The 26,673-nt window shown below is 47.2% G+C and overlaps 2 protein-coding genes across 3 annotated transcripts; both read left to right on the top strand.

The window, feature by feature from the left end:
• Positions 1 to 884: 884 nt before the first annotated feature.
• Positions 885 to 18,100, top strand: LOC135824151 (proline-serine-threonine phosphatase-interacting protein 1-like; the record flags this gene model as incomplete). 2 transcript variants are annotated; one of them, XM_065336919.1, is given in 9 exon segments in its annotated part: positions 885 to 919; positions 1,469 to 1,578; positions 2,711 to 2,773; positions 3,754 to 3,849; positions 4,287 to 4,412; positions 4,646 to 4,744; positions 6,498 to 6,594; positions 10,127 to 10,339; positions 16,913 to 18,100. In XM_065336919.1, coding segments are annotated over 9 exon segments (1,072 nt in total), but the record flags the coding sequence as incomplete, so codon positions are not given.
• Positions 18,101 to 19,128: 1,028 nt separating this feature from the next.
• LOC135806982 (MFS-type transporter SLC18B1-like) lies at positions 19,129 to 21,343 on the top strand. The gene has a single exon (XM_065321090.1). It carries the CDS (start codon positions 19,461 to 19,463, stop codon positions 20,880 to 20,882), a length of 1,422 nt encoding a protein of 473 aa, XP_065177162.1. The 5' UTR covers positions 19,129 to 19,460; the 3' UTR covers positions 20,883 to 21,343.
• Positions 21,344 to 26,673: the final 5,330 nt, after the last annotated feature.

Below are 26,673 nucleotides of genomic sequence, written 5' to 3'. Positions count from 1 at the left end.
CAATCTGCGGTGACACGATAATATTTGTGGCACGAGATCAGGCACGCTGGTTAGCTTCTGCGAGACTTCTGGGAGCACAAGCGGTACCCAAGTACGTGTGGTGCAAAATTCACGTGCGCCGTTCGTGCAATCTGTGGATTTCTCTCAAAACCTGAAGGGAACAGCGAATTCATGTGGAGCGCAGTCTGTGGGTGCAATGTGTGGATTTCCTTGAAAATCATGAAGAGCACAGTGAATCCGTGTGGCGGCAATCTGTGGCCCGATTTCGCTGAAAACGGATCCGCTGTGCTCTTCATGGTTTTTTCAAAGAAATCCGCAGATTGCGTCCCTAATGGATTTGCTGTGCTCCTCGGGTTTTTTTTCAAGGAACTCGGGCCACAGATTGCCAGATTACTTTTTCAACGAAATCCACAGATTGCACCCGCAGACTGCGCCCCGCATGAATTCGCTGTGCTCTTCAAGTTTTGAGAGAAGTCCACAGATTGCACGAACCACACACTGGAATTTTGCACCACACGTACTTGGGTGTACTCACAGAAGTCTCGCAGAAGCTCAGGCACGCGGTTTTACCGTGCCTGGTCTGCGCAATCTGGGAATTCTCAGATTGCACGGAACTGCCTGCACAATCTGCAGATTGCGCAGGCAATCTGGTATTCTCAGATTGCGCAAATTCTCATATTGCGCGGAACATATACACGACTACTCAACTGTGCATAGACTGTGATAGATATAATGTATCTATCACAGTCTATGCATATGAATGGTCTAGGCTAGGAGGCTGACCTCCCCCCAGTTCTTCAATGAACGACAGTACAAGTCAGATTTCACTTGCCACAACTGTAGGTTCGTGCCCTTTCTCTTCTGTGCGGCTTTTCCTCTTGCAGAACGTTACGAGCATCTTGGGATGCACTAAAGAGTGGTACGTAACAGGAGCCATGCGTGACTTTAAAAGTGCATGTACATGTATGAATGCAATGTTGCTTTCCCTCCAACTGCCAGTACATAATATATCTGGAAACTGAGATTTTCTGATAATAGGGGCGTAACCAGTGTATCATCAGGTTGTTAGTGAATATGCACTTCATCACAATTACGTACTTGATCCAAGTTGATTGTGTCTTTTTGTTCCGGGGGGGGGGGGGTGTAGCTAATGCCCCCAAGAATAATTCAGTGCAACTTCAATTATCCGACCCTCCATTCTAGTGCATAGAAACGCCTGGACTGAATACGACAAGCCTAGATGTCATATCGGCTTGTAGAACAACACGTCTGGCTTTTATATACACAGCTGTAGAAGTAGGTAACGCACATGCATTCGTTGTACCCCTAGGTATTCAGTACTTGTACACTTCTTAGCACATATCATGCAATATTGAAATTAAGTCACCTGCTGCAATACAGATCAACTTGCTAGCATTCATTTACCTTTCTTACTTACTTCCTGTGTTCTTGCCCGCATTGCATCCAGAAACCGAGGCATGTGGCCGTGAACACATGGCGGCATCTCAACGGCTAACAAACGAACTAGAAAAAGTAGTCCGAGATTTCCGTGAAAAGCAGCGAGAAGTTCGAAAGCGGGTGAGTAGCGCCACTTTCATGGTTTCATGATGTCCACAAGTACAGTGTGTCTGTAGTTTCTGTTGCCGTTGCTAGTTTTCTTTTCTTCCTATTTGATCATTTATTTAAACTCGGATGTTGAGCCAAAGTAATCATGAATAAAAAGAAAGGACGAAATGGTACGAAATATGACTAGCTGTCCACAGTGGACAGTTAGTCATAACTCGTAACATTGTGTCCTTTCTTTTTATCCATGATCATTTATTATTCAATAAATTACATCCTATAATACTTCCTGCTGATATGCAATAATCTCGATAACTTTTCTGAACCGATGTGCCAGTTGAAGACATTATGAAAGGCTGCATTCACGCACAGTACAAAAACCCTCGGGGAAATCCTCAATCAAGCCACTTGCAACAAGTATGCGTTCGCACAGGAAATGCAGTTGCATGCCATGCACGTAAAAAGTGGTCCACGTGACCAGATATCCATGGTGAGGCACGGCGAATTTGAACTTTTGCGCCAAACTAGCTGCGCATGCCGTACGTTTATGCAGATAGCACTTGTTTCGACTTGCCTGAAAACAAAACGCAAAAATCCGCTTTCAAAGTTGCCTTCAAAGCGGCTCTAGGATTGCTTTCAACGTACATGTGATTTTTCACTTTTTGTTCATGTTTCTATGGGCACTTCAAAGAACGTTTTGCTGACCGTGTTCATGTGCATGAACATGTTTGCATGTACAGTACAATACTGGTCATCTTTTTTTTTACTCTGAAACTCGGATCGCTAAAATATTTCGTCGCGAGTTGGTCCAGATTCAGGAAACGCTTTTAAAACTTTACCCTCTAAAATTAGCCGTTCTACAGTATGTATTAAAGGTACAGGATACGGAAACATGCGTTCTGACCCTCTGGCCACATGGTTAATGCGAACACACGCACATACACTCATACCCATTGAAGGCAACTGGACCCTGGTTTTGCCATACGTACTGCGTCGCCATGTGGCGCTGTATCCCCTTGGCAAAGCTCGGGAATAATGCTTTTGTATACTCTTGTCCAGGCAGCCGATGACAGATGTCTGTCTGTGCTAATCCATTTTACAGGGCTTTACTGTCATTGACATTTAGCTTCCTTTGTGCTTTGCTCAGACGGAGGACACGGTGAAGAAGGCACAAGCATTCAAGAAAACTGCCCATAACAATGAAATCAAGGTGTGAAGGGCCATCTGTTGTAGTTTCTTCAATGCATCACGCCACCTGTTGACTTGCTCGAGTATTGTACATGTACATATGGATTTAAGGAATTAGACATGTGTGTGTGTGTGTGTGTGTGCGCGCGCGCGTGCGTGTGGGTGTGTGTGCGCGCGTGCACACATGTGTATGCGTCTGTGTGTGTGTGCGTCTGTCTGTATCTGTGTGTGTGTATGTGTGTGTGTGTGTGTGTGTGTGTGTGTGTGTGTGTGTGTGTGTGTGTGTGTGTGTGTGTTGACTGTTGGTAACCACCCAGGAGAATGAAAGAAAAGTCAGGAGGAGTCTGAGAAAGAGAAGAAAGACGTGTGTGACCACAGTCAGTGCATGCCGGAGTATGTGGTGTGATGTGTGTGTGCAGGAAAATGAAAACAAGACCAAAAAGTTGGGATTCACTGGCCAGAAAAAGCCACTTCATATCTGTGTGGTGTAGACCAGGCTGAATAGTGGCGGTCAATTCTTCCGCCTTGCAAGCTGTTGATTGGTGCAATCCCAGCACAAGTTGCTGTGTCTTCTTCTATAGCATCGGCAATTCGCTATCATCGCCTCCGGCGATGGGCGTCAAAGGTGTGTGTGTGTGTGTGTGTGCGTGCGTGCGTGTGCATGTGTGCGTGTGTGTGTGTGTGGATATACTACTGCCAGATCTGCTGCTGCTTGTGCTGTGGATACTGGGAGGGTACTTAGGTTTTGCGCTGGTGACAGTTATGTTACCCCTGTTGTTGGAGTTACCGACTTTGGCCACCTTGTTTTGTGATTGCCTCTCTCTCTCTCTCTCTCTCTCTCTCTCTCTCTCTCTCTCTCTCTCTCTCTCTCTCTCTCTCTCTCTCTCTCTCTCTCTCTCTCTCTCTCCCTCCCCTCTCTCTCTCTCTCTCTCTCCCTTTTTTTCTTCCTTTTGTGCTCATGTGTGCGTGTCATCTCTCACCCTTGTGTGTTTCTATACTTAGACTAAGGCAGATTACATAACAAAGTGCAAGGCAGCAGATAAAGCCGAGGAGAACGTGGAAAAGAACACCCAGTTACCGCCAAGGAAGTTAGAAGATGTACGTGTATAGTTGTCATGCCCTGCTGACTACATGTTCATGTATAGACAGACAGCCACCTACATTGTAGTGTGCATGCAGTTTGCACATCCGCACCTATGCAGTATAATCAGTTCAAGTGCAACAATAAATGGTCCCCTAGCAGGTTACATCTGCTGCTCTCTATTTACATGAAGGAGGGCTGTGCGGTCTCTCCCAGTGTTTGCAATACCAGGGCTATACAGTCTTCATTACTAGCTACTTCATAGCACTGGCCTTCATCGAGCAGTGCTGCACTTTCAGCTTCTGTGTTCAATGGTTTTTTTAACGTTGGCCTGTCTGTGACGTAGCACTTGCGAACGTTATGTTCCACTCAACTACTTTCCCACTTCCGTCTGCCTTTTATCGCTTTGTTTATGGCATTGGACGATTTCTATTTATGTTTTCCACCAATGCAGCTACGTGTGAAGGCGAAGCGAGCACGGCAGCTATCTGAGCAAGCAGATAGTCAGTACCAAGAATCAGTCGTCAACCTCGACGAAGCACGCATACTCTGGGAGCGTGAGATGGAAAATTGCTGCAAGGTAGAGAATTTGAAGGCTTTGGTGTCTGTGTTTTGCCTCGATCTGCGTGGCTGTGCTTGTTCATTTCATTGACTACTGTAGCATTTTGCTGATCACGACACTATGACTGTGTGACTGTCACAGTGTGTATGTGTGCACATGACACTATGACTATGACTGTGTCACAGTGTGTATGTGTGCACATGTTAGTCAACAATCTCTCCTCTGTCATTCTCAATGGTTTGCCTGTGTAGACGTTTCAAGACTTAGAAGAAGAGCGAGTAGCGTTTCTACGGAATACAATGTGGAAGGTGACCAATGTTGGGTCTTCGGTTGCTGTTCAAGAGGACGAGGTGTGTATTGACTCTTCTCTATTGTTCCCCGTGTCTGCATACATTGCCATACTGACTCTGTTAACGTTATTGCATGCCCAATGCACGGGGAGAATCTCTTTGGCTGAACCAATTCCAATTACATAACTGTATTTGTTAATATGTACGTCCAGCAGCATTCACACCACTTCCAGGGTGTCAAAAGCCGTGCCAGTCCGGTCGCCAAATATACACTTTGGGTTGGATTTCAGCTGTATATACACTTTGGGTTGGATTTCAGCTGTATTATACACTTTGGGTTGGATTTCAGCTGTATATACACTTTGGGTTGGATTTCAGCTGGCACAACTGTGCTAGTGCCATTAGATAAGATAGTAGTGTTTGTGGCAAATATACTCTGAATATACTCTGAATATACTCTGAATTAACACTGAAACACTGTACCAATAGGCAAGCCAGGTCAGCCCACAGCCCACCAGGACAAGCTTGTTCACAAGAACAATGTGTTTTGTTTGAACATGCAGCAAGCGATGAGGATAGGCACAGGTAGACACTAGCTGTATAATCCTGTGCACTGGTTTATACAGAACAGGCTCCGTCTCCACGGCATTGCACACTCTGCCAAGAAGGCCGGCAATGTAGTCCCGGACATGGTTGTGGCGGATGATGGGGAAGCCGCCACGTCTGCATATCATCGCATGGTCGGTGGTGAAAGGCACACCACATAAGCAGGTGTCAGGGATACCAAGAACAGGCCACCCGTAGCGTGCAGCAAGAGCATCCTGGAATGACCTCCTGTCGAGGCTGAAGCCGTGTGCAGCGATGGGCAGGCACGACAGCCACAAGCTGGCACCGCGGTCGCAACTAGCTTCCAAGGAGCGCTGCTCATGGTCGCTGAGGTCTGCACTGATGGTGGCAGTAGTGTCGGACCACAGGGTACGGAGTTTGGCACGGCCCTGGAGCTTAGCATTGCGCACGGTGTCCTCGTCAGTGGCCAGCAGTAGGGACTGGCGCATGATGTTGGCCTGGAGCTCACTGGTGACTGCTACTGATGTGGCGTGCTAGCTGTATAATAATAATTATTATTCCCATAGCTATGCAGAAGACGTTACTTCAGTAACGTCTGGCGCTAGCCAGGGTCCACACAGCTTTAATTTGGTGTTTGTTTGTTTGTGTGTTTGTGTCACGCCTGACGCTATCCCGTATCTGTCCCGTACTGTACCATCAAACATAGCTGGCCGAAATATTCAAATAGGGCTTTCAAACAGGGAATAGTACTACTCCCTGCTTTCAAATGCAAGATCATGACGTGCAGCAACTTGGAAGAATGAGTATGAATGCGATGTGTATGGGGGAATGCATGTAGGGCGATAGTGCGGGTTCGAATCCCAGGTTATGCCTGAAAAAATAGGAGAATTGAAAAATGTATAACATCCTTATGCTTTTTTTGCCTAGGTCATCAAGGCGGTAGGCGGTGTCGTATTACCCTCGACCGTACCTGTCCCGTACCGTACCATCAAAGACGGCTGGCCACAGATAGTGCGGGTTCGAATCCCAGGTTATGTCTTAAAAAAAAGGAGAAATTTAGAAGAATAAATAACATCTCTATGCTTTTTTTGTCTAGGTCATCAAGGCAAAAAAGCATAGCGTAGGGCCCTGAGCTTCCAAGCTCTCTCGTTTCTGGTGTGGTACAAAACTGTACTGTGTGTGTGTGCGTGCACGCGCTTGTGTGTGTGTTGTGTGTGTGTGCTATGTATTCTATTTGTGCATGCAGTTATTTGAGCATGTACGTGCTGTCTTAGAACATTGTGATGTACCCCAAGACATAGAACTCTTCATTCAGCAGAAACGAACCGGCGATATTCGACCCAGTAAGTCAACATGGCAACTTGTTCCATTTCCTGTACATTTCTGCATTTGCATTAGGCTCAGCCCATGTATGATTTTTTTAAGTGACTTAAAGCTGAAATGAATACGTTTTTTCCTTAGTGGCTTAGCTGATACCATAACGATCGGCTTATCGGCTAATTTGAAACTCGGATGTTGAGCCATAAATAAATGTAGAAAAGAAAAGGACATATGGATACGAGTTAAGAGTAACTCTCCATCATTGTAACTGGATACTATATACAGTCAGAAAGTGCAATAACTAGGCACAAAACTGACAGAGTACTGAGACATTCGACGTCCTGACACCTAGCTTCAACACATCTCCGTAGCGCTAACCGACAGCCTTCCAACTTGGAAGGTTCAAGGTTATGAAAAGACCAAAGAGGGGAAGGCAAGCGCAACGAAAGCGAGCAAAAGCTACAGTCCCAACGGAACAAAGAATGTCGATTGTTACTGGACGATGACGAGACCAGTACGATATTTGACAAAGCGGTCTAACTACAATTCGAAGCAGCAAAGCAGCACACCACCCAACTGGGGTGGGTCATAAATATCAAAGATAAGTAAAGAAAGGGGAAGCTTTGCGAAAACGAATTGTGCAAGCCGAAAGCCAAACTCCTACAGTACTCCTCATGCATGACATTGTGATGGACTAGTTGACTACAAAACAAGTTGTTTTGTAGTCAAGTTGTCATCCAGTAACAATCGACATTCTTTGTTCACGGCGAAACGTACGTCGTGTGAAACAACTTGTTTTGTAGTCAACTAGTCCATCACAATGTCATGCATGAGGAGTACTGTAGGAGTTTGGCTTTCGGCTTGTACTATTCGTTTTCGCAAAGCTTCCCCTTTCTTTACTTATCTTTGATATTTATGACCCACCCAAGTTGGGTGGTGTGCTGCTTTGCTGCTTCGAATTGTAGTTAGACCGCTTTGTCAAATATCGTACTGGTCTCGTCATCGTCCAGTAACAATCGACATTCTTTGTTCCGTTGGGACTGTAGCTTTTGCTCGCTTTCGTTGCGCTTGCCTTCCCCTCTTTGGTCTTTTCATAACCTTGAACCTTCCAAGTTGGAAGGCTGTCGGTTAGCGCTACGGAGATGTGTTGAAGCTAGGTGTCAGGACGTCGAATGTCTCAGTACTCTGTCAGTTTTGTGCCTAGTTATTGCACTTTCTGACTGTATATAGTATCCAGTTACAGTGATGGAGAGTTACTCTTAACTCGTATCCATATGTCCTTTTTTCTACATTTATCGGCTATTAATAATATCTTATCGGCTAAACGATTATTATTGTAACTATATCAGTACAATCATGTACATTCTGTGAATTTCAAAAATGTTACTAGTTCAACATCGCCAACGACAGGAAGCGGGCGCATAGATCCGATGATCCCGTAACAAGTCCGTCAGCTGTTCGGACTGACCAGACTAATGCAGACAAGACAGAGGCGACGCACTGATTGCACCTCAAGAGCTGATGGTGCCCTTCGCCTGTGACTTCGCTGACTCTGACGATGAAGTCAGAGAAGCCGGCCAGGGGTGCAGATTGGCGGATTTCAACGGATGAGCTGACTTGAGGCGCGCCAACAAGTAACTAGTTGCTTTTCCTGTCTATGCTCAAAATAGGCCCTGACGCCAAGCCTAGCTCGTCGTCGAGAAAATTGGTTCGAGAACCGTCCACAGAACGGAAAACACGAAACTGAAGACCACGTTACTGTCATTAGCTCAAGACTACTCGCACGCGGAGGGAACTCCAGCCCCTGCAGCTACAGTGTAGACACATACTGAGCCTGCCAGTCCTACATGCTGTATGTAAGAAAAGTAGTCAGCTGAAAAGACGGCGACGATGTCGACGGCAAGAGTCCATAACCCCCAGCGTGTGCAACGCGCGATAGGGTCTTGTCACGACTCGTTTTCAACATTGCCTCATTTTCATGTAGCGAATGTCGCGGCCTGCACACGCAGCTACATGAAAATGACGTAATGTTGAAAACGAGTCGTGACAGACATTTATGTGGCGTTGCACACTCTTGGTTATGGACTCTTGTCGACGGTGATCGCGTCGATGTATCTTAGATCGCGCTTGTACTTTTACACGTACATCGATGTTGCAAGTGCACAGTGATCTACATATTCGTGTCGTACTCGCAACACTTTCGGTGCATGCACGCTTTGTGCGACCCCCAAAAGGGTGGAAATCCCGTACCGAGCGTATGTACCATTCTACTCATTTAGCCGATAAAATCGAAATAACCGCTCGATCTATTTCTTATCGAAGTAACGAGTAATCGATATAATCGTTTCAGCACGATTGAGTGTGTATTGAGACGACCACCAGAGTTGGGAATCGTTGGCGGCCATTCTTATTTCTCTTGTGGCGCCTGCTGAAGCAAAAGTAATGTTTATGCTGGCTACAGTCCATTTCAAAACTATAGACGCGTACCTAGGCAAAAACCGTTATGCCAGCATCTATACCACATAAAATCTGTGATCACTTTGTGCATAATTTTTTCCAAATTGGGCGTCTGTTATCCAATCGTTTAGAAACTATATGAGAGTAATTGTGGAGCGGACCTGAGCAATATTCCGAAAGCTATTCTCAAAAAGGTCCAGCCAAATTTGAAATATTTCAAAAACCCTACGCGTCTATAGTTTTGAAATGGACTGTAGGTGTTTTAGATGCTAATGAACTTTGGCCAATATACTCACATTCACACACATGCCTTAGGGGTCGTCCGCAATTATCGAGAGTTTTTTCCAATCCGTAGTAGCTTCGAAAGTGGGTGGGTGGGTCAAGGACAGTTACGGATTGAAAAACTTCCGAAATGACACGTGCGCGTGCCACGTGTACGTCTACGTGTAGCCCCTGTTTTCCACGCGCGGCTGCGCGCGAACTGTCTACTACAAATATTTTTGTAGTTCTGGCAGTTTCTGCGCCCACGCGCGCGCTTCCTTGGCTGCTCCTGGGCCGGGGATCATAAAGTTCGGCGCATTCGACGGCGAGTCGACACTTTCTATTTTTGAGTTTCACTGTCTCCTTCGTCCAGAGTACCGTCTTCCATGCACTCCTTTGAAGTCCTTCCGTCTAGCGCTGGCGCTGACGACTGTTATTGACTATGTCCAGACAGGCGACGTTGTTTGGAAAGGCGGTGAAGAAGCAGCCCTTTTTCAAAACCGCTGGTGACTCTGATTATTACAGAACAATAAATTGCTTGTGGCAGTTGTCCAAGACGACGAACAAGGATGTATTCTTTGCCGAAGCGAAAAAGGAATGGACGAGTTTGTTCCATATGTGTTGGGTTGTGTGTCCATCAATAATATTTTATTACGGACTGGGGGGGGGTGGGTGGGTGAGGAAAAATTTGAAGCTACTACGGATTGGAAAAAACTTTCGATAATTGCGGACGACCCCTTACCTAGTAAACTCTCTCTCTCTCTCTCTCTCTCTCTCTCTCTCTCTCTCTCTCTCTCTCTCTCTCTCTCTCATTGTGTGGCTGATGTCTGATTGTAGCCCCCATTGAATACGAGAATTATTATGGCAACAACCCAGCGGAATCTATTAGGCCGTCTTATCAAAGAGAAAAGGAGCAGAAGATGCAGCAACAACAACAGCAGCAGCAGCAGCAGCAACAGCAACAACAGGCTCAGACGCACACACCAGTACGGACTGACCCGCTGCCACAGCCGCCGAGCGAACCAGCCAGCTCAAGCCTGGCCCAAGAAGGTAAATTCAATTCTGTATTCCGTGGCATGTGCTGCAAGTCAAGATATCTGTTGCATGGTTTGTACCTGTGGGTTGATGCACAACTGTATATATCTGTGCATGGAAGGGAGAGAGATATTGAGTGGTAATGGGCAGGCAAGAATAAGTGAGCAAGTGAGGTACTGTAGACTAGAAAGTCAAGTACACCAGTTGGCAGAATGGTGTAGCAGGTAATAGTAGTTGAGCCAGAGTATGCTGGCACAACTGAGGCGGACTATGTGTATGCCATGCCATTCTACCAGTCAATCAGTTGTGTGCGAGTGTGCCATGTCGCTCTATGCCAATCAATCAGTCGTCATTTTCATTGCCATTTAGTATGCCTGCATCACCACACTCACCAACTGAGCTGCACTCAACCACCATGCTAACCACAGCACAGCAGCGTCTTTCGCCAATGTCCTGGACGTTGATTAGCTTGACAGTGCATCTGACCATCTGCTAACAGCAATCTGCCAGCGCCTTGTTTTTACTGCCTGTTGGCGCTGAGAGAACTTCATCACTGCCTCATTGCTCCCTGTGCCACCACTGACCCATGCACTTCCGTCCACCTCTACATGAAATAGTGCTTCTACTATGGCAACACACACTATCTGATAGCCTTCACGTGGAAAAAAGATTGCCGAGAAACCAATGGAGTGACTTTTAAAACTATAATTATTGTTGCTCTGGTGCCGCTGCTACTGTCATGGTGGCCTCTTTGTACATATCTAATCTCAGTCAACTAGCCTGGATGATACTGGCATTGTTTACACTCAGCATATTGTTTACACTCGTGGATGAATCATTTAGCTTTCGCATGAATTCGGATAAAACATTGTCAATAATTCACCGCTGTTCCTACACAATCACTTGACCTAGATCACTGTGCTTTTGGCACGGAATCGGAAAGAAAGTGGCAGCCTGATGGCGTAACCCTGAAGCTGTGCCAGTGTCGGGACAGCATTGTCACCCTAACCACATCATTTTTATCACTCTGGTCGATGCATATGGCCAAGCACAAACAACGCTACTTTTCCAAACAGCCACGTGCTGTTGTTTTTGCCGCGGATACTACTGCCATGCTGCTGCCCATCGGATTCGCATTGAGGCCTACCACGCGCAGACCAACCTAGTCTGGCACACACCGTGCTCATCACTGGAATTCGCCTCCTGACACAAGCACTCCACCAGCACTGCCGGGACTTTCGCTGTGGATCTTTGTGATGCCGTGGCGACGGCAGCGGCCTCTGTAGGCACTACTTCGAGTTTGGATTTTTAACAAGTGCAGACTCAGGTAAGCAGTGGCACACCACCATGTCCTCTTTCTCTATTCTCACTCTTCCTGTCATTCAGCACCGTAAGCCTAGGGAATGCAATGTTTGGTACAGTGTAGTAGCAGCAGAAGAGGGCATCTGTATCAATATTGAGGTCTTGAGTGCCAAGTGAACGTGGCACGTGAACATTCTGGTATGTGGCTGTCGCTGGGCGTGGGTGGTATTGTAGTTGTGGATGTGTAGGAATGAGTGGAGAGGAATTGTAGATTATGGTGTCCTTATGGTTTGCATTTACCTGTGGGAGTCTGTCATGTGTCACTGTGGTGCCTACTCTAGTAATTGCTGTTGCCTATGATTTGTATTGTTGACATGTTTGTCTCGGGTGGTCCTGCATGTACATGTATGCTGTGTATCATACGCACGTGTATGTGTACTCATCATGATACCGCCACCCTCAATACAAGCATTCTGAGCTCACTTTGCCACAGTCCATCCTAGTTGTCTAGATTTAGTAGATGTGTGTGTGTGTGTGTGTGTGTGTGTGTGTGTGTGTGTGTGTGTGTGTGTGTGTGTGTGTGTGTGTGTGTGTGTGTGTGTGTGTGTGTGTGAGAGTGAATCTTCCCGCAGTATGGTTCGGAAACAAAAACTTTGTGACTTTGATCGGCCTGTCGGTTCTGGTGAATTGTGCTCTGAGGAATCAAGCGATGATGACTCCAGTAGTGCCAATTTATTTGTATAATTGTGTTAAGCGGGATTCACAGAAGCATTTTTGCGATGCGACGGCCGCGAAACCGGGAAATCCCCAAATCGCACCCATCTCGCACCCCACGCAACTGGGCCATCGCAGAAGTTGAGCTTGGCTCCTGCTATGCGACAAGCGATTTGGTGTACGATTTTTGACCTTTTCTACAGCAAAGTTGTACAAAGGTTCAAGAGTTGCCTGTAAATTTGTACAAGTTGTACCAAACCGCGCGAATACCATGGTGACGTACCCACCTGCATTGAACTTCGCGCCAAATCAGCAAGGCGTTGTCGCATCGCTGACTTCTTCTGTGAATGGTATTTCGCAAGTTCGCATCGCAAGCCTCCATCGCAGATCGCGTCGCATCGCATCGCAAAAACGTTTCTGTGAATCCCGCTTTATACTTGAAAGAAGTATATCCACTCATTGTCTTGAAGTGTTTTTGTTCCACTGAACCGAATTTCTTGAGCACCGTAACTCCTTAGGATGTTAAAGGGGAAGTGCATCGATTTTTCGAGTATGGTCCAGAAGAAAGACAATTTGATATAGGTTCGAATGGCATATCTCTCGCTTCCATACGATAAGCCAAACTTGCCAAATCGCCAATTGTATACTCACGTTGCCATAGCGACCAGCGCAGTGATGACGTACGAAAGGCTTAGCTCCACCACAGAGAAGGTCGATCACTGCAGAATTTGGTCATTTTCAATTGGTTTATTGTATTCACGAAGTGAAAGAAGGGCTGTGTTCAATGCTGTAAGTGCAGTGAACTGTTTGTTAGTAGTCCTCTCGGTTGTGTACTGGGACGTGACACCGGCAGGAGAAAGCTGGAGCGCGGAGACACCAGCAGACAAGCGAAAATTGTGACGAACAAAATGCTGAAATCTTGGTTGGGACAAATCAGACGTTCAGCATTTCCCCCAACCAAGGACCATGTCGTTTGCTCTTTCCACTTCCTGAAGATGAATGTGATGCTTCCTGGCGACTCTCCTATCTCTCGTAACATCTTCTGAAGCCCGGTGAGACGACGGGTGGTGGAGATTGACGAATGAAATAATGTCGTAGGTTTGAAAGTTTGCTGAAAATGACTCAGGAGAGACGGCGAATTCCAAGCATCTTTTCCTGGAGGAAACCATTTCCTAGGCACAGTCAGCCTAGGGAAATGCATGAGAAGGGCGACAAATAGTTCACGGCACTAACAGCATTGAACACAGCACTTCTTTCACATCGTGAATACAATAAGACAATTGAAAATGACCAATTTATGCAGTGATCGACCTTCTCTGTGGAGGAGCTAAGCCTTTCGTACGTCATCACTCCGCTGGTCGCTATGGCAACGTGAGCATACAATTGGCGATTTGGCAAGTTTGGCTTATCGTATGGAAACGAGAGATATGCCATTCGAACCGATATAAAATTGTCTTTCTTCTGGACCCTACTCGAAAAATCGATGCACTTCCCCTTTAATTATAATAAGTCACGAAGTGTTTTAGTTCTGGAGGAAGTACTGGTACTGTGTGTGTGTTGGTTAGCTATTCTATGATTATGACTCCCTTTTTTGTTGCAGTCACGCACGCCTCTTCTCTCCGTCCTGGTGTTTTAACTGCTCGGCCTTGTGGTGTTTTGCCTGTGCATGTACGATCACACGCTTGCACGTGCCTGTGTGTGTGCGCATGTGTGCGTGTGTGTCTGTGTGTATTTTGTCCTGCTAGATCAAACATACACCGACTGCGCTCAGCTACAATCATCTGACAACACAGCTATCAATTCTCCTTCTTTGCCCCCCTCTTCCCCTGTTGCCACTACTTCCTCCGATACGTCATCTACTTTGACCTCTGCTACGAATGCATCTCCGCTTGCTCTTGCTGCTGTGGATTCTGCTGCAGATACTGCTGCAAGTGCCGCTACTGTTGCTGATGCTGTGGTTGATACTGATGCTGTTGCTGATGCGAGTGCCGATGCTGTTGCCGATGGTGCCACCGATGGTGTTGTGAATGGCGTTGATGCAGCCGTTGGTGCAGCAGCTGCTACTGCTGAAGATCGGGATGAGATTGGTGATAAAATATATGTAGTTTGCCAGCAGCCATCCGCAAGAGGACCCATTGATCCACCAGCTCAAAGGAGTCCTTTGTCCGACAGGATGTCTACAAGAGCGCCCATGGACCTACCAGTTCGAAGTAGACCACTATCCTCCAGGATGTCAACAAGAGCCCCCATTGACCCACCAGCACAACGGAATCCACTATCCGCCAAAATGTCGGCAAGAGCGCCCATGGACTTGCCAGAGCGCTCTGGCTCAGCACATGCCTCACATCACTCATCGCCTAGCCCTAATTGGCATTCTGTCGAAGCAGCTGATAATTATGCCATTGTCCCGTCAACAGGCGCGCCACCGCCTGTCGTTGCTGCTGCTGCTGCTGCCGCTGCTATGGAAGTGAGTAATCAGAGTGGAGATGATGATACATATGCTTGCGTGGACAAGCCAATACCTGTTGAAAAGTCTACATTTACACCATTGAGCAGTGAGTCGCCTCCAAGCCAGTCACATCCACGTGGGATTGCTATCAGCACGTCCTGTACTAACGTTTCCAAACCACGTTTACCTCACCGCAATCTTTCAACGTGCACTACTTCACCCCTTGAATCCCCGGTATCAGCGTCTAGATCAGTGTCCCCGAATAAATATGTGGTAGTCTCACCGCTGTCTGTAACCGAACCTCCTGGAGATCGCTTCATGTACTCAATGGAGAACCGTGATACTGCTGCCACTTTTGCAGCTGGTGCTGCACTGGATGATGATATGTATGGCACGCTGGCTGAGCCAGGTCATGACAACTTTGCCTCCAAATCTTGTTCTGATATTCCTGCTGCTACTGTTGCTTGTGGTGATGGACTTGATGATGTGTATGGCACTCTATCTGGGCCACGTCATGAGAATGATGTCACTAAATCTTGTAATGATATTCCCATTGCTCCCATCTCTCTTTTGGCATCCAAGGTTCTGAGCGGCAGTGTGGACAGTGTCTTTGCAGCAGCAGCAAACACACCAATGTGGCGTGCATCAAAGCCTAAGTTACCACCTCGGTAGCGATAAGTTCACTTCATTACATCTTTCCCTCTATCTATTCTCTATGGAGAGGTACTTCCTGGTGGCTCTTTGGTAAATATTCTGCAGTATCATGTGTGCTTGGTTGGTTATTTTTTAACTTCCCAGCAGCAATGACTAGTCTTGTTGTTCATTGTCACATTTGTTGTGAACTCCATGGAATAGCCCGCGGTTTGTATGTTGTTGTTTCATTGTTCAATTTCAGCACATTCTTTTATTGCCATGCTTGATCAAATTTGAATTGTTATGCACTATATCCTCTTGTTAGTACACTCGCTACTCTGCTGTCCCGCTTGATATCACTCCCAATGCATTTGTGTGTGCAGTATGGCACTGTTCCACCATCTAGGTCACCGACATTTTTCTTTTACTCTCTGCAATACACATAGGTCATTGCGTTTTCTTTGTTTAGTTCACTGCACTGCTATGGTTCCCCTCCCCTGCTTTGGCTAGTTTATTGCACTGCTGCAGGCGTTCTGCACATATACACGCGGTTACTTCCCATTCTGTTTTATTCTAGTTGATGACCCATCGCCCCCCCCCCCCCCCCATTATTTGTTTGGGTTTTGCTGAGTAGAATATTGGCCTTTTTTATTCAATAGTAGTAGTAATAGTATTAGCAGTAGTAGACGTACTCTGGAGAATGTACTGTTAATGTAATTTTTAAAGTAGTGCCTAGAATTGCTCCAGTTAGATTATCCTGTTTTCTTTCTTTTTCTCATTGTGTATCTGGTGAGACCTAGAGTCGGTAAACAAGAGTATTCCGCTGTGGTTATGGGTCAGTGCACGATGCGCTGCTGCTGCCTTCAGTACATATCGGGACTGCTACATCACACCCGGTGCTCGTGCACTCAAACCCACAATCTCTCCTACCAGCACATCCATTTGTGCTTGATTCCTTAGACTACTGACACGATGTCTAAATTGTGGGTGCATGAACTATGCACGGTCCTGTGTGGCGAGTCTGTCTTTTCGCCCTTGGTTGTGTTGCTGTACACTGTACTATACCAGACATCCTTTATCTATTCCTGTTCCCTTCGCTGAAACCAGCTGTGAGGGGACAGTATGTGTGTGTGGGGGGGGGGGGGGGGTGCTTTGCGACTGTTGCTACTGACACCCTCAACGTTATCTTTCATAAGAGCTGTTTCCAAAGGCATTTATCCATGGTGTTGTGTATCATGTCAGTGGTTTGTTATGGTGTTAAGGTGTGTTCTCCTAATTCAACAATACTCAGTGGGCCTGAGTCAACAATAGTAGCTAGGCCTTGTCTTGTAGGAATGATTTGCATGTTTAGTAGTAACCAGCATTTCGTCCTTTACGCTCTGCCCGGACTTCATACGGTTGCATGTGTGTGTGTGTGTGTGTGTGTGTGTGTGTGTGTGTGTGTGTGTGTGTGCGCGTGTGTGTGTGTGTGTGCACCTGTATCCTTCTAGCCGGCTATGGTACAATCGGTGAGACCACGGCTATGGCTGCTGGCAGTGCGGCTGTTCCACTGGGTAGAGTGCGCGCACTGTACGACTATGAGTCACAGGGCGATGAAGAGATCACATTCTCTGAAGGTGACGTAATCGTTGTGCTGGAGAAGGAGGATGAAAACTGGTGGCTGGGGACACTGCGAGGTCGCCAGGGTATGTTTCCTAGCAGCTACGTAGAAATGTTACCCTGAAAAGTATTACCCTGAGAAATCAAGGCAGAGGAGATGGTGAGCTTTCGCCGTCGTCTTGTCCGTATACCAGCAGAAGTGGGTGAGGACTGCTTGACGAGGGTATGTGTTTACTGTTTCTCCTTTGTCTTTGCTGCACTTCTTGCTGATGTTGTGCTGGCCTGGTCTTGTATGGTGGACACACCAGTGACCAGTGTAAGCTGTTGTCAACATCACTATTGAGCCGTTGACATGTTGTACCCCTACTCTTTGTTTACGTCCGCGATTCCCATTGATGTCACATGACCTTTGCAGTGCATGTCGCATGACGGCTATGCACCATCCAGTATCCATCGACACCCTGCACAACTCATTCATGTTTGCTTTGTTGACTACTCCCGGTCGTCGTAAAGGCTTCAGGACACTCCCGCCGTGCAACTCGTATTCTACTCCGTCTAACAGCTAGTGTGTGTTTTATTTCGTTGTTGTTTATCGTCGCACTCTTGGTCTGTGTAACAGGGTGATATTGTTGCTATCAAATTAGTTTTTTGCTTCGTGTGTTATTCTTCTATTACTGAACTACGTCCTTGCATATTACACAATTATATCGTTTGATGTTGTTTCCTTTGTAGAGTTTTTTTTAAATCCCATCCATTTCTTTCCTTGACATGATTCTTCATATTAAACTTACTACCCTGTAGTTCATAGGTGCATCTCTAAGATGTGGCTGTGTTTTGAATGCAAGTGATTACTCGCTTTCAGAGCCAGACGTCATTCCTTTCTTCGTTTTGCCCCCACCAACCTGGCCCCGGCACTGTTCTATTGGTATACTATTGCCATCGGCTTCTTTTCCGTCTCTCTGTCAACGCTGCTGAGCGCTGGTGGCTGGGGAGGGCTTCGCTTGGTCTATTGACATATTTCCTAGTTTGCCTTGATTTGAGAATGGTTATGGGATACAAATACAGTCATGTACAGCGTAGTACCTTGATTGGCATGATCAGACTGGCAGACTGGCAGACTAGCCTACGCTCTCACCTGCTAGTAGATCTACTGCTAGTACAGTGTAGTAGGTGAAAGTACCGTTGCTTGCCTAACCCAGCACTACCAGTATATCGTATGATTCGTATCAGAACAAACCCGACTGGACATTCTAATGTTACTGCTGGCATTCGAATATTCTTTTTGGTGTCAGTATTCCAGAATACTGTAGCACTAGAATAGTTCGAATATTCCTTGCATCACTAAAGTACAATGTATTGCAGTTTACTGCAGAGTGTAATTATTATAGTCTATGCATTCAGTTTGTGCAAAGTAACAGCAAGAGTACAGCAAGAATAAAATGAGGTTACGATACTCTTGGTTACAGTTAGCTCACACGCACGCACACCTTCACGCATGTGTACCGGTAGGGATCTGTTTTTAAACCGTTGGCCATCATTCAGTGGTCGGCACAGTTTCCCCTGTGGGCGGGTACTGTAAAACCGGAAAGTCTAGCGTTTTAACGACCAATTTTTTCGTTATTTGAAGAAACGTTATCGCGAACCTGGTTTGAGATGTCAGTGTAAAGATGCGCATACAGAATAGATGGGTGGCCACGGCCAGGTAGCCACCGAACTTTCTGCACGTTATCATACCAAAATTACAAAAACGTTACACTTTTTGGTCGTTAAACTTTCCGGCTTTACAGTAAAATGGAGCTCGGCGCGTCTATTTTTATTCGCGTCTGGCGTCTATTTCTCCAAAGAGCAAGCCATCACAGGAATAGGATTTCGGCCAGGTTTCGCCCCCAAAGCACTGAATTGGGGAAAAACTATGAAAATCCAGGCCGTTCACTCCACTGGCATGACAGTTTATTTGCGGTTCGAACCCCAGTTGAGATACCTTTTTTGGACCCTTTTTTCAAATTTCAAATCTCGGGGCACAGTAACTGCACGCGCACCAGAAAATCACGTAAAATGAAATCACCACGGGAACTCTCTAGCTCTCCGGAGCCAGCTAGCACTCATCTTTTTCTGGAGTGCAGCCAGTTGACAGCGGTGCTCGTGTACTGGATGGCGACACTCCTCTAACGACTGGTTACGTTCTTGCTGTTTTCCGTGACTCGTTTCGAGTGTTTAGTTACCGCGTGCCGGCCTGATATGACCCGACTCGGAGCTGTCAGTTCGGAAATGATAACCTTGCCGTACCGCTAGGCGTTGCAGGCTGTTTCACATCACGCTGCGCTGGCTGCGTAGAGTTGGGGGCGACGAGCGCTCAGTGCTGTCTCAGTAGATCTACCAGTAGTGGTGTCTGGCCAGCCTCGGAGGGTTGTCCTTTCCACAGCTGGACGCCTGTCGGAAATGACCGACGAAGCCAGTGCGCCGGATACAAGAAACCTGCTGTGCGATGATGGCGAGGAGGATTTATTTTCCGGCAAGGATGACTGCGCGTCAAGCTTGTCGTACACTCGAAAACGGAGGAATATCGTGTTCGCTTGCATTGGCGTAAATTCGGTGCTTATCGCCGCTTCCGTCAGTCTGATGATGCCAGTGTTGTCAATTGAAGCTCAGTTCAAGAATCCGAGCGACGCCCCTGCTAAACATGCATCTGTGGGAATCGTGTTCAGCGTGGCCAAGTTTTCAGAGTTCATAGCTGCTCCACTCCTGGCGTCGGAGATGCAGAACGTAGGAAGCAAGTATCTGCTAGTTCTTAGTGCGTTGGGTGTTGGAGGATGTCTCACACTGTTTGCCTTTGTGGATTACGTCAGTGGATGGCCACAGTTCTTGATGTTAAGCTGTGCTGTGCGCATTGTCCAGGGTGTGTTCACAGTCGGAAATTTCATTGCTGTCTACGCCATTCTGGTGGCCGTCCTGCCCGATCGCCTGGCGTTTGCCAACGGATCAATTCGCGCGTTCAATGGCTTTGGCTACGCATTTGGTCCGTTTCTGGGTGGCGTGTTGTATGACGCCGGCGGTTTTGTGGTGGCATTTGTAATTGGAGGTGTGTTAGTTAGTGTCATGGCAATGCTCATGATAATCTTCTTACCCTCCGTGGACACTAGAGAAAGTCAAAAGGTTTTACTTTTAGAAGCTAAGTCTAAGAATCAGATCAGCACATGGAGAATACTAGCTGTGCCGTGGATTTGGGTCGGCCTGACAACCATGTTCCTTGGCAACTTCATGATCGGAGCAGTGGAAGCCACTCTTCCGCTTCACCTTGACAGGGTCTTGCTGACGACAACATCCGTGGGCGGCACAATGTTCCTAATGTTTGGACTTATCTACGGTGGCCTGGCGCCTATCCTAGGCTACACTGTTGACCGTGGGCTAGTGAGCATGAAGGTGATGCAGATAATGGGCCTGTTGGTCACAGCCATAGCATTCCAGTTGATTGGACCTGTTGGGTATGTGCACACGCGTGACTCGCTTGGCCTGACCGCATTCTCAATGACACTGTTTGCCATCGGTATTGCGCCAATGATAACCCTGTCGCCGATAGACATCACCCGTACGCTGTCTGAGCGTGGCTTTGGCACAGCAATGGAGCTGCGCTATGCTGTAGCGGGCACAACTCGCGCTGCACTGTCGCTGGGCTATGCAGCTGGTCCCATTGTGGCGAATGCCATCTCAGCAGGTTGGACATTTGAAAATGGCATGGCAATTATTGGCGCCGCCTATTTTCTCCATGGTCTATTGCTGATTACTGATAGAGTGTTTAGATATGCGGTGGGGAATTGCCGAAATACATGTGCTGCTGCTGCTGCCCCTTCACGGTCTGAATAGAAAATGAATGCTGGCAACATTCAGCAAATGGAGATATTCTCAGCTTGTGAACAGCTTGATACTGTAGATGTATCAGGTATTCACTCTTCCAGATGTTCAAGTGGGTCTGCTTACTTCACAATGGAACTTGTGTCCTCTTATTCAGCTGCAGGCAAGCAGTGCTGCCTGATCAATTTAGCCACCTTTCATAGCAAACAAATGGATACTTCAGGACTCCAGTAGCTTTCCCAGTTTTTGAGTACACACAGAATTCCCCTTCTCTCTTGATACACTCTCAATCTCAGTAACTATTGTTGTGTTCTTGTGTTGCCACCTGGACATCCGAACTCCTGATCAATGATCAATATATAATTTCAAACTCCTGATCAATATCAAATTTCAAATTATTTTACTTAAAATTATGAAGCTGATTTATGTATCTCAATACTAGCTGTTTGGTGCATATTTCCGTGGGCAAATAATGGCAATGTTCTCAGTCGTGTTGTCACAGTGCACGCGTGTACATGTAGTGTGTGTGTGTGTGTGTGTGTCACTGTGAGAGTGCATGTGTGTGTGCGTGTGTGTGCGTGTGTGTGTATGCCGGAGTATGTGGTGTGGTGTGTGTGTGTGTAGAAAAAAGAAAAGAAAAAAAGATTGAAAAAATGGAAACATGAAAAATAGGGATTCACTGGCCAGAAAAAGTCACTTCAATCAGCTGTGTGGTGGATACCAGGCTAAAATTAGTGGCGGTCAATTCATCAGCCTTGCAAGCTGTTGAACGGTGTAATCCCAGCACAAGTTGCTATGTCTAACATGGCTGTTCGCTATCATCGCTTCGGCGATGGGCATGTCTGAGTCTGTGTGTGTGTGTGTGTGTGTGTGTGTGTGTGTGTGTGTGTGTGTGTGTGTGAGTGCGTGTGTGTGTGCATGTGTGGTGTGTGAGGTTATGTGTGTCGGCTGGCTTGGTTGGTGGGTCACGCGGCCCCAGTCCACATCAGGACAATTGTCTGAGTCCTTTTTTTCATGACTATTATCAGACTAAGGGCGCGTTCGAATTGTCTTCATCAACTGTTCTAACAAATTTTATAAAGAGATTAGTTGAAGTGTCCCATTAGAACGGTTTCTATCATTTTAGAGTTTTTCAGTGGAATTGTCATGGCGATGATGACGTCCGATCAGATCGACCGTCTCCACGTACTACGTGACGTAGCTATTCCAAACTCTTCGAAACTAATCCACCTTCCCATTGGATGAGTTTCGAGGAGCTTCGTTTTTCTGAAGAGGCCAATAAGGCCACCTCTTCAGAAAAACGAAGCTCCTCGAAAAGTCAAAGAGTGACAATTCGAACGCGCCCTAAATAAATTAAAATCCGTTCTTTTGGTCCGAAGTTTTTGGTGAAGCATATAAAGCATTATTGGCTGTTTTCTCGAGCATCCTGCGAACATCTGCTAGAGCATGGTCATTATCTGAGCATAATCCGCTTACCCCCAATGCTAAGTGAAGCCTATAGGCTATACAATGTACATGTACATCAGGCCCACTCTGATTTAGCACCACCCACTGGTATCAATCACACCCTTCACTGCTTCAGGCTTCACTGGGGCAGCAGGGGCTATGCAGCTTGATCCTGGAACACAATCATACTGTGCTGCTGCAGTCAATGTGTTCTGCACCTTGTCCTCGCCCACGGCCACCTGCTACTGCAGTCGTGTGCCCACTGATAACGTAGGATCATCAGTTCAAAGTCCACATGGGGTCTGGGGGTGTTCGTCTGTTCGACGTTGGGGCTTCAATAGGGCTTGAAAGTGCTACGTCACAGCATAGCAACAATTTCAAAAATTCAAAAACTGGATCCACTTGGATCCAGTTTTTGTATGGATCCAAGCACATTTCAAGCGGTCTTACCCACAGCATGGTGATGTAGCCAGTGAAACTGACTGATTTGGCTACTGGGGGCGGGGTTACAACTGGTGGCGAAATAAAAGTCACACCTGCATGCGACATGAGTGGGTTGCTATGCACCCACATACTTAGGCAATAGCAAAGTCACACCTTAGTGGATCCAAAAATAGAAATCTGATGTCAACTTACTACTCCCTGGCCGTTTTGACGTCATCACTTTCAAGCCCTATTGAGTCATCTTTCCAGGACGACTTTGGAATCTCTCTTCCCTCTCCTGTGAGGAGACCCACGTGACCAATCCCTGGCAACGAGCGTTCCATTTCCAGACGCTTGCTGCGGGCGTACACGTGTGTGTGTGTGTGGGGGGGGGGGGAATAGGCAGGCTGCAGGGACCCATGTGGCGGCGGAATCCAGGCATGTGGATCCACCACAAGCTGGCAGGATGAGAACCTGCGGCTCAGGACTAGACTTGCTTGGCCATAGCGGCAGCGTCATACACAAGGATTTCCAGTTTCCGCTTGTACGTTTCAGTGATCCGTTACTGTGCAGTGTGTGCAAAGAGAGGCCCTCCATCCACTGCTCCAGGAGGTTTTGTGCATGGCTGGCGACAGAACACTACATGTCTGTATACACCAGGGAGTCGTATTATAGGGTCTATACGACTCCCTGGTATACACGGGCATGCACCGCGTCCACGGTTTTGCGCAACCTGGAGTCGATGGCATGCTTGCTGCCCGCGCGCGATGTGAAATGTGGACACATTCTGACAGTTGGCAATGGTTTCGGGTCACGCGATCCAAACGCGAGCCGTGAGCAAATCCTGACTTGGCACCATGGCCTTTCGCGTTCGAGCGCAGGTCAGCGTTTCCGTGAGCTCTACCCATCACTCCGTCAGTCACTCAGACGTGAACTCGTAGAATCTACGCGAAACGCGAGCCGCGTGCCGGCCGCAGTGTAATAACGGCCTAAAATATCGATCATAGGAAACACGAGAGGGTTTGAACTTTGGAGGAAAACAGGACCGAAAGAACCCCACCACCGCGCCGGACCGCCGGTGCACCCACCCCAGAAACATTACCGTCATCAAGGACCTTACGCAGGAATGGCAGGATAGCTGCTGAGCCAAGGAGGGTATTCTTTTTAAATTTTGCTACAGAACAGTAGCTGGCAAAACCGATGGTGTCAAGGTAGCCTGACAACCGCTTGGAAACAGTGCCTTAGTTCCAACTACCACAGGAACAATCCGAGTCTCAACTTTCCACAACTGATGGATCTCGCCAGCAAGAAGTTGATGCTTGGCACATTTCCCAACTTCCTTTTCAGCAACACGTGGATCACCAGGTTTAGCGCGCGATGCCAATGAATGAACAGTTTGAATAAGAGATTGAAGATGATGGCCATGTACATGTGCGTGTACATGACAGTAGAGGCTACCATACTGTAAGACATGACTACATCACGTATATCGAGGAAGTAAATCTGTGATATTTCTTCGTATACGTTGAGGCCGCACTGCTTCGTATAATAATAATTATTATGTTGTGTGTGGATATGGCAAAATACCGCAAGATCGTTAAAGGGGAAGTTAAGGCAAAAATTAAAATTTCACCAGTTGTAGTCTTCGGGGTGCTGAGTCGAATGGTCTTGGTCCGAGAAAGCTGAGACGCTCCCTTCCTACTTGAATCCCAATCGAACTCGCGCACTTCCACCGAAACTGGGTGACTGCGCCCTACGAGATGGGGATTTGTATGCAAAATGTCACTAGAAGCGCCATTTCGTTCTTATAAAAGCACGGATGACCGCGATTGGCCCATATGTTGTAGTCTTTTGGACGCTGAGTCGACTGGTTTTGGTCCGAAAAGGCTGCGATGCAGCGTTCGCCCCTAATTCCCAATCGAACATGGTTGAACAAGCGGTCACGTGCTCCTGCGTACACCAGTCTGCAGTCACCTGGTCACCGTGCCTGCAGGGTACAACTTACTAGCCTGTTTTGACCTTTTTTGGGTGCAGTCCTGTCACTCGAGTTGAACCTTGGTGTGAAAGTTGTCGCCTGCTGGCGTGGTGACCAGGTGATTTTGGCACCCAGGAGCACGTGACCGCTTCTTCAACCATGTTCGATTGGGAATAAAGGAGGAACGCTGCATCGCAGCTTTTTCGGACCAAAACCAGTCGACTCAGCGTCCAAAAGACTACAACATATGGGCCAATCGCGGTCATCCGTGCTTTTATAAGAACGAAATGGCACTTTTAGTGACATTTTGCATACAAATCCCCATCTCGTAGGGCGCAGTCACCCAGTTTCGGTGGAAGTGCGCGAGTTCGATTGGGATTCAAGTAGGAATGGAGCGTCTCAGCTTTCTCGGACCAAGACCATTCGACTCAGCACCCCGAAGACTACAACTGGTGAAATTTTAATTTTTGCCTTAACTTCCCCTTTAACATTATTATCTTCTCGTTAACCTATGAATTTTGGGCAATCGTTAAATTTGCGACTCGTTATAATAACATGTTTTTTTTGTTGTTGTTTTTTTTTCTTTTTTTTTACTGAATACCACAGTACCATCAGATGCTGCACAGCGGGGGCGGTGGCATATTGGATGGAAGTGGGGGCGGGGCAAAAGTAACTCCTCCGACCAAAGGTCTCGGAATCATTGTTACTCCTGTGCGCCGAAACATAGGAGAAAAGAAACATGTGCATCCAAGAGGGGACCACTGGCTTTGCAAACGATAATGGGGAGAATTTGAGATTGGGATAGGACAAAACAATAGTAAAAGCAGTGCACCGTAGGAAGATGGAGTGAACTGATGATCGGGTTTTAAGGCTGAGCGAAGGGGATCAAAGAGGGGTAGACGGGAGCTGGAGTGCGGTCAGTATAATTACAGTCCATTCATAAAAAGATGGGTCCTGGCTCTGGCGAGCTCCCGTATTTGGCGATTTTTCGTGATTTCATCGTACACAGTGCAGTGCTGCGAACTTTGAAATTTGAAAAAGGGTCCAAAAAGGGTGCCTGAACTGGGGTTCGAACCGCAGAATGCACTGTTGCAGGCGGGGTCAAACGGCCTGGATTTTGATGGTTTTTCCCAATTCAGTGCTTTTGGGGCAAAACCTGGCCGAAATGCTATTCTTGCTATGGCTTGCTTTTTGGACAAAAAAACTTCAGAAACATAATTGGAAGAGGATTCCATATGGGATTGCAGAAAAAAATTCTAAAAAAACTCAACGTTTGACCCATTTATGGCCAAAAGCTAGAAGTTCATTTATTTCTGAATGGACTGTAGGCTGGTGTGTTGGCAGAGATCATAGCCTGTCTGTGGCCCACTCCCACTTGCTGCGCCGCAAGTGGTCGTTGACGTTTTTCTTGAACGTGTGCATGCCTCTGCGAGAAGGGGGAGACTGCAGAAGGGTAGGTGGGAGCTGATTCCACATTTCGATGAGGGAGTGGGGAAATGAGTGGAGCGTGTTGTTTCGTGCCTGAGGGGGAAGGATACTGGTGAGTTGCGATGGATGATGTGTTGCAGATCTGGTTGTCGCTCGAGTAGGCATGCGGTGTTGCGGTGCGGCTGCTGATGGTGGCAGAATGGCTTTCACCATTTCCGGACCCTCCACAAAGTGCAGCTTGTACAGAAAGCAGAGCCCTGCTACGGTACGGCGAATGTCGAGGCTCGGGAGGTATGCTCCATCTCCAATTATGTGCAGGGCACGGCGCTGGATGGCAGTGAGGCGGGCCAAGGTGGTGGGGGCTGCGCTCATCCACACCAGCATGCCATACTCTAGCACAGGGCGGACAAAGCCACGGTACACGATTGCCCGGTGCTTTGGGTCTAGCACAGCCGATGCCTTACGGAGGAAGCCGAGCCGCTGGGCTCCGCGTACTGCAAGCTGTCGGATATGGCTGCGGAATGCCAGCTG

The sequence above is a fragment of the Sycon ciliatum genome, chromosome 1 (genome assembly GCF_964019385.1).
Source record: "Sycon ciliatum chromosome 1, ocSycCili1.1, whole genome shotgun sequence".
In the NCBI taxonomy this organism is placed as follows: domain Eukaryota; kingdom Metazoa; phylum Porifera; class Calcarea; order Leucosolenida; family Sycettidae; genus Sycon; species Sycon ciliatum.
This window is presented reverse-complemented; position numbering and strand designations above follow the sequence as displayed.

Bases quoted from the DNA above. Each gene is read 5' to 3' on its own strand.
- LOC135806982 (XM_065321090.1), top strand. From the start codon at position 19,461: ATGACCGACGAAGCCAGTGCGCCGGATACAAGAAACCTGCTGTGCGAT.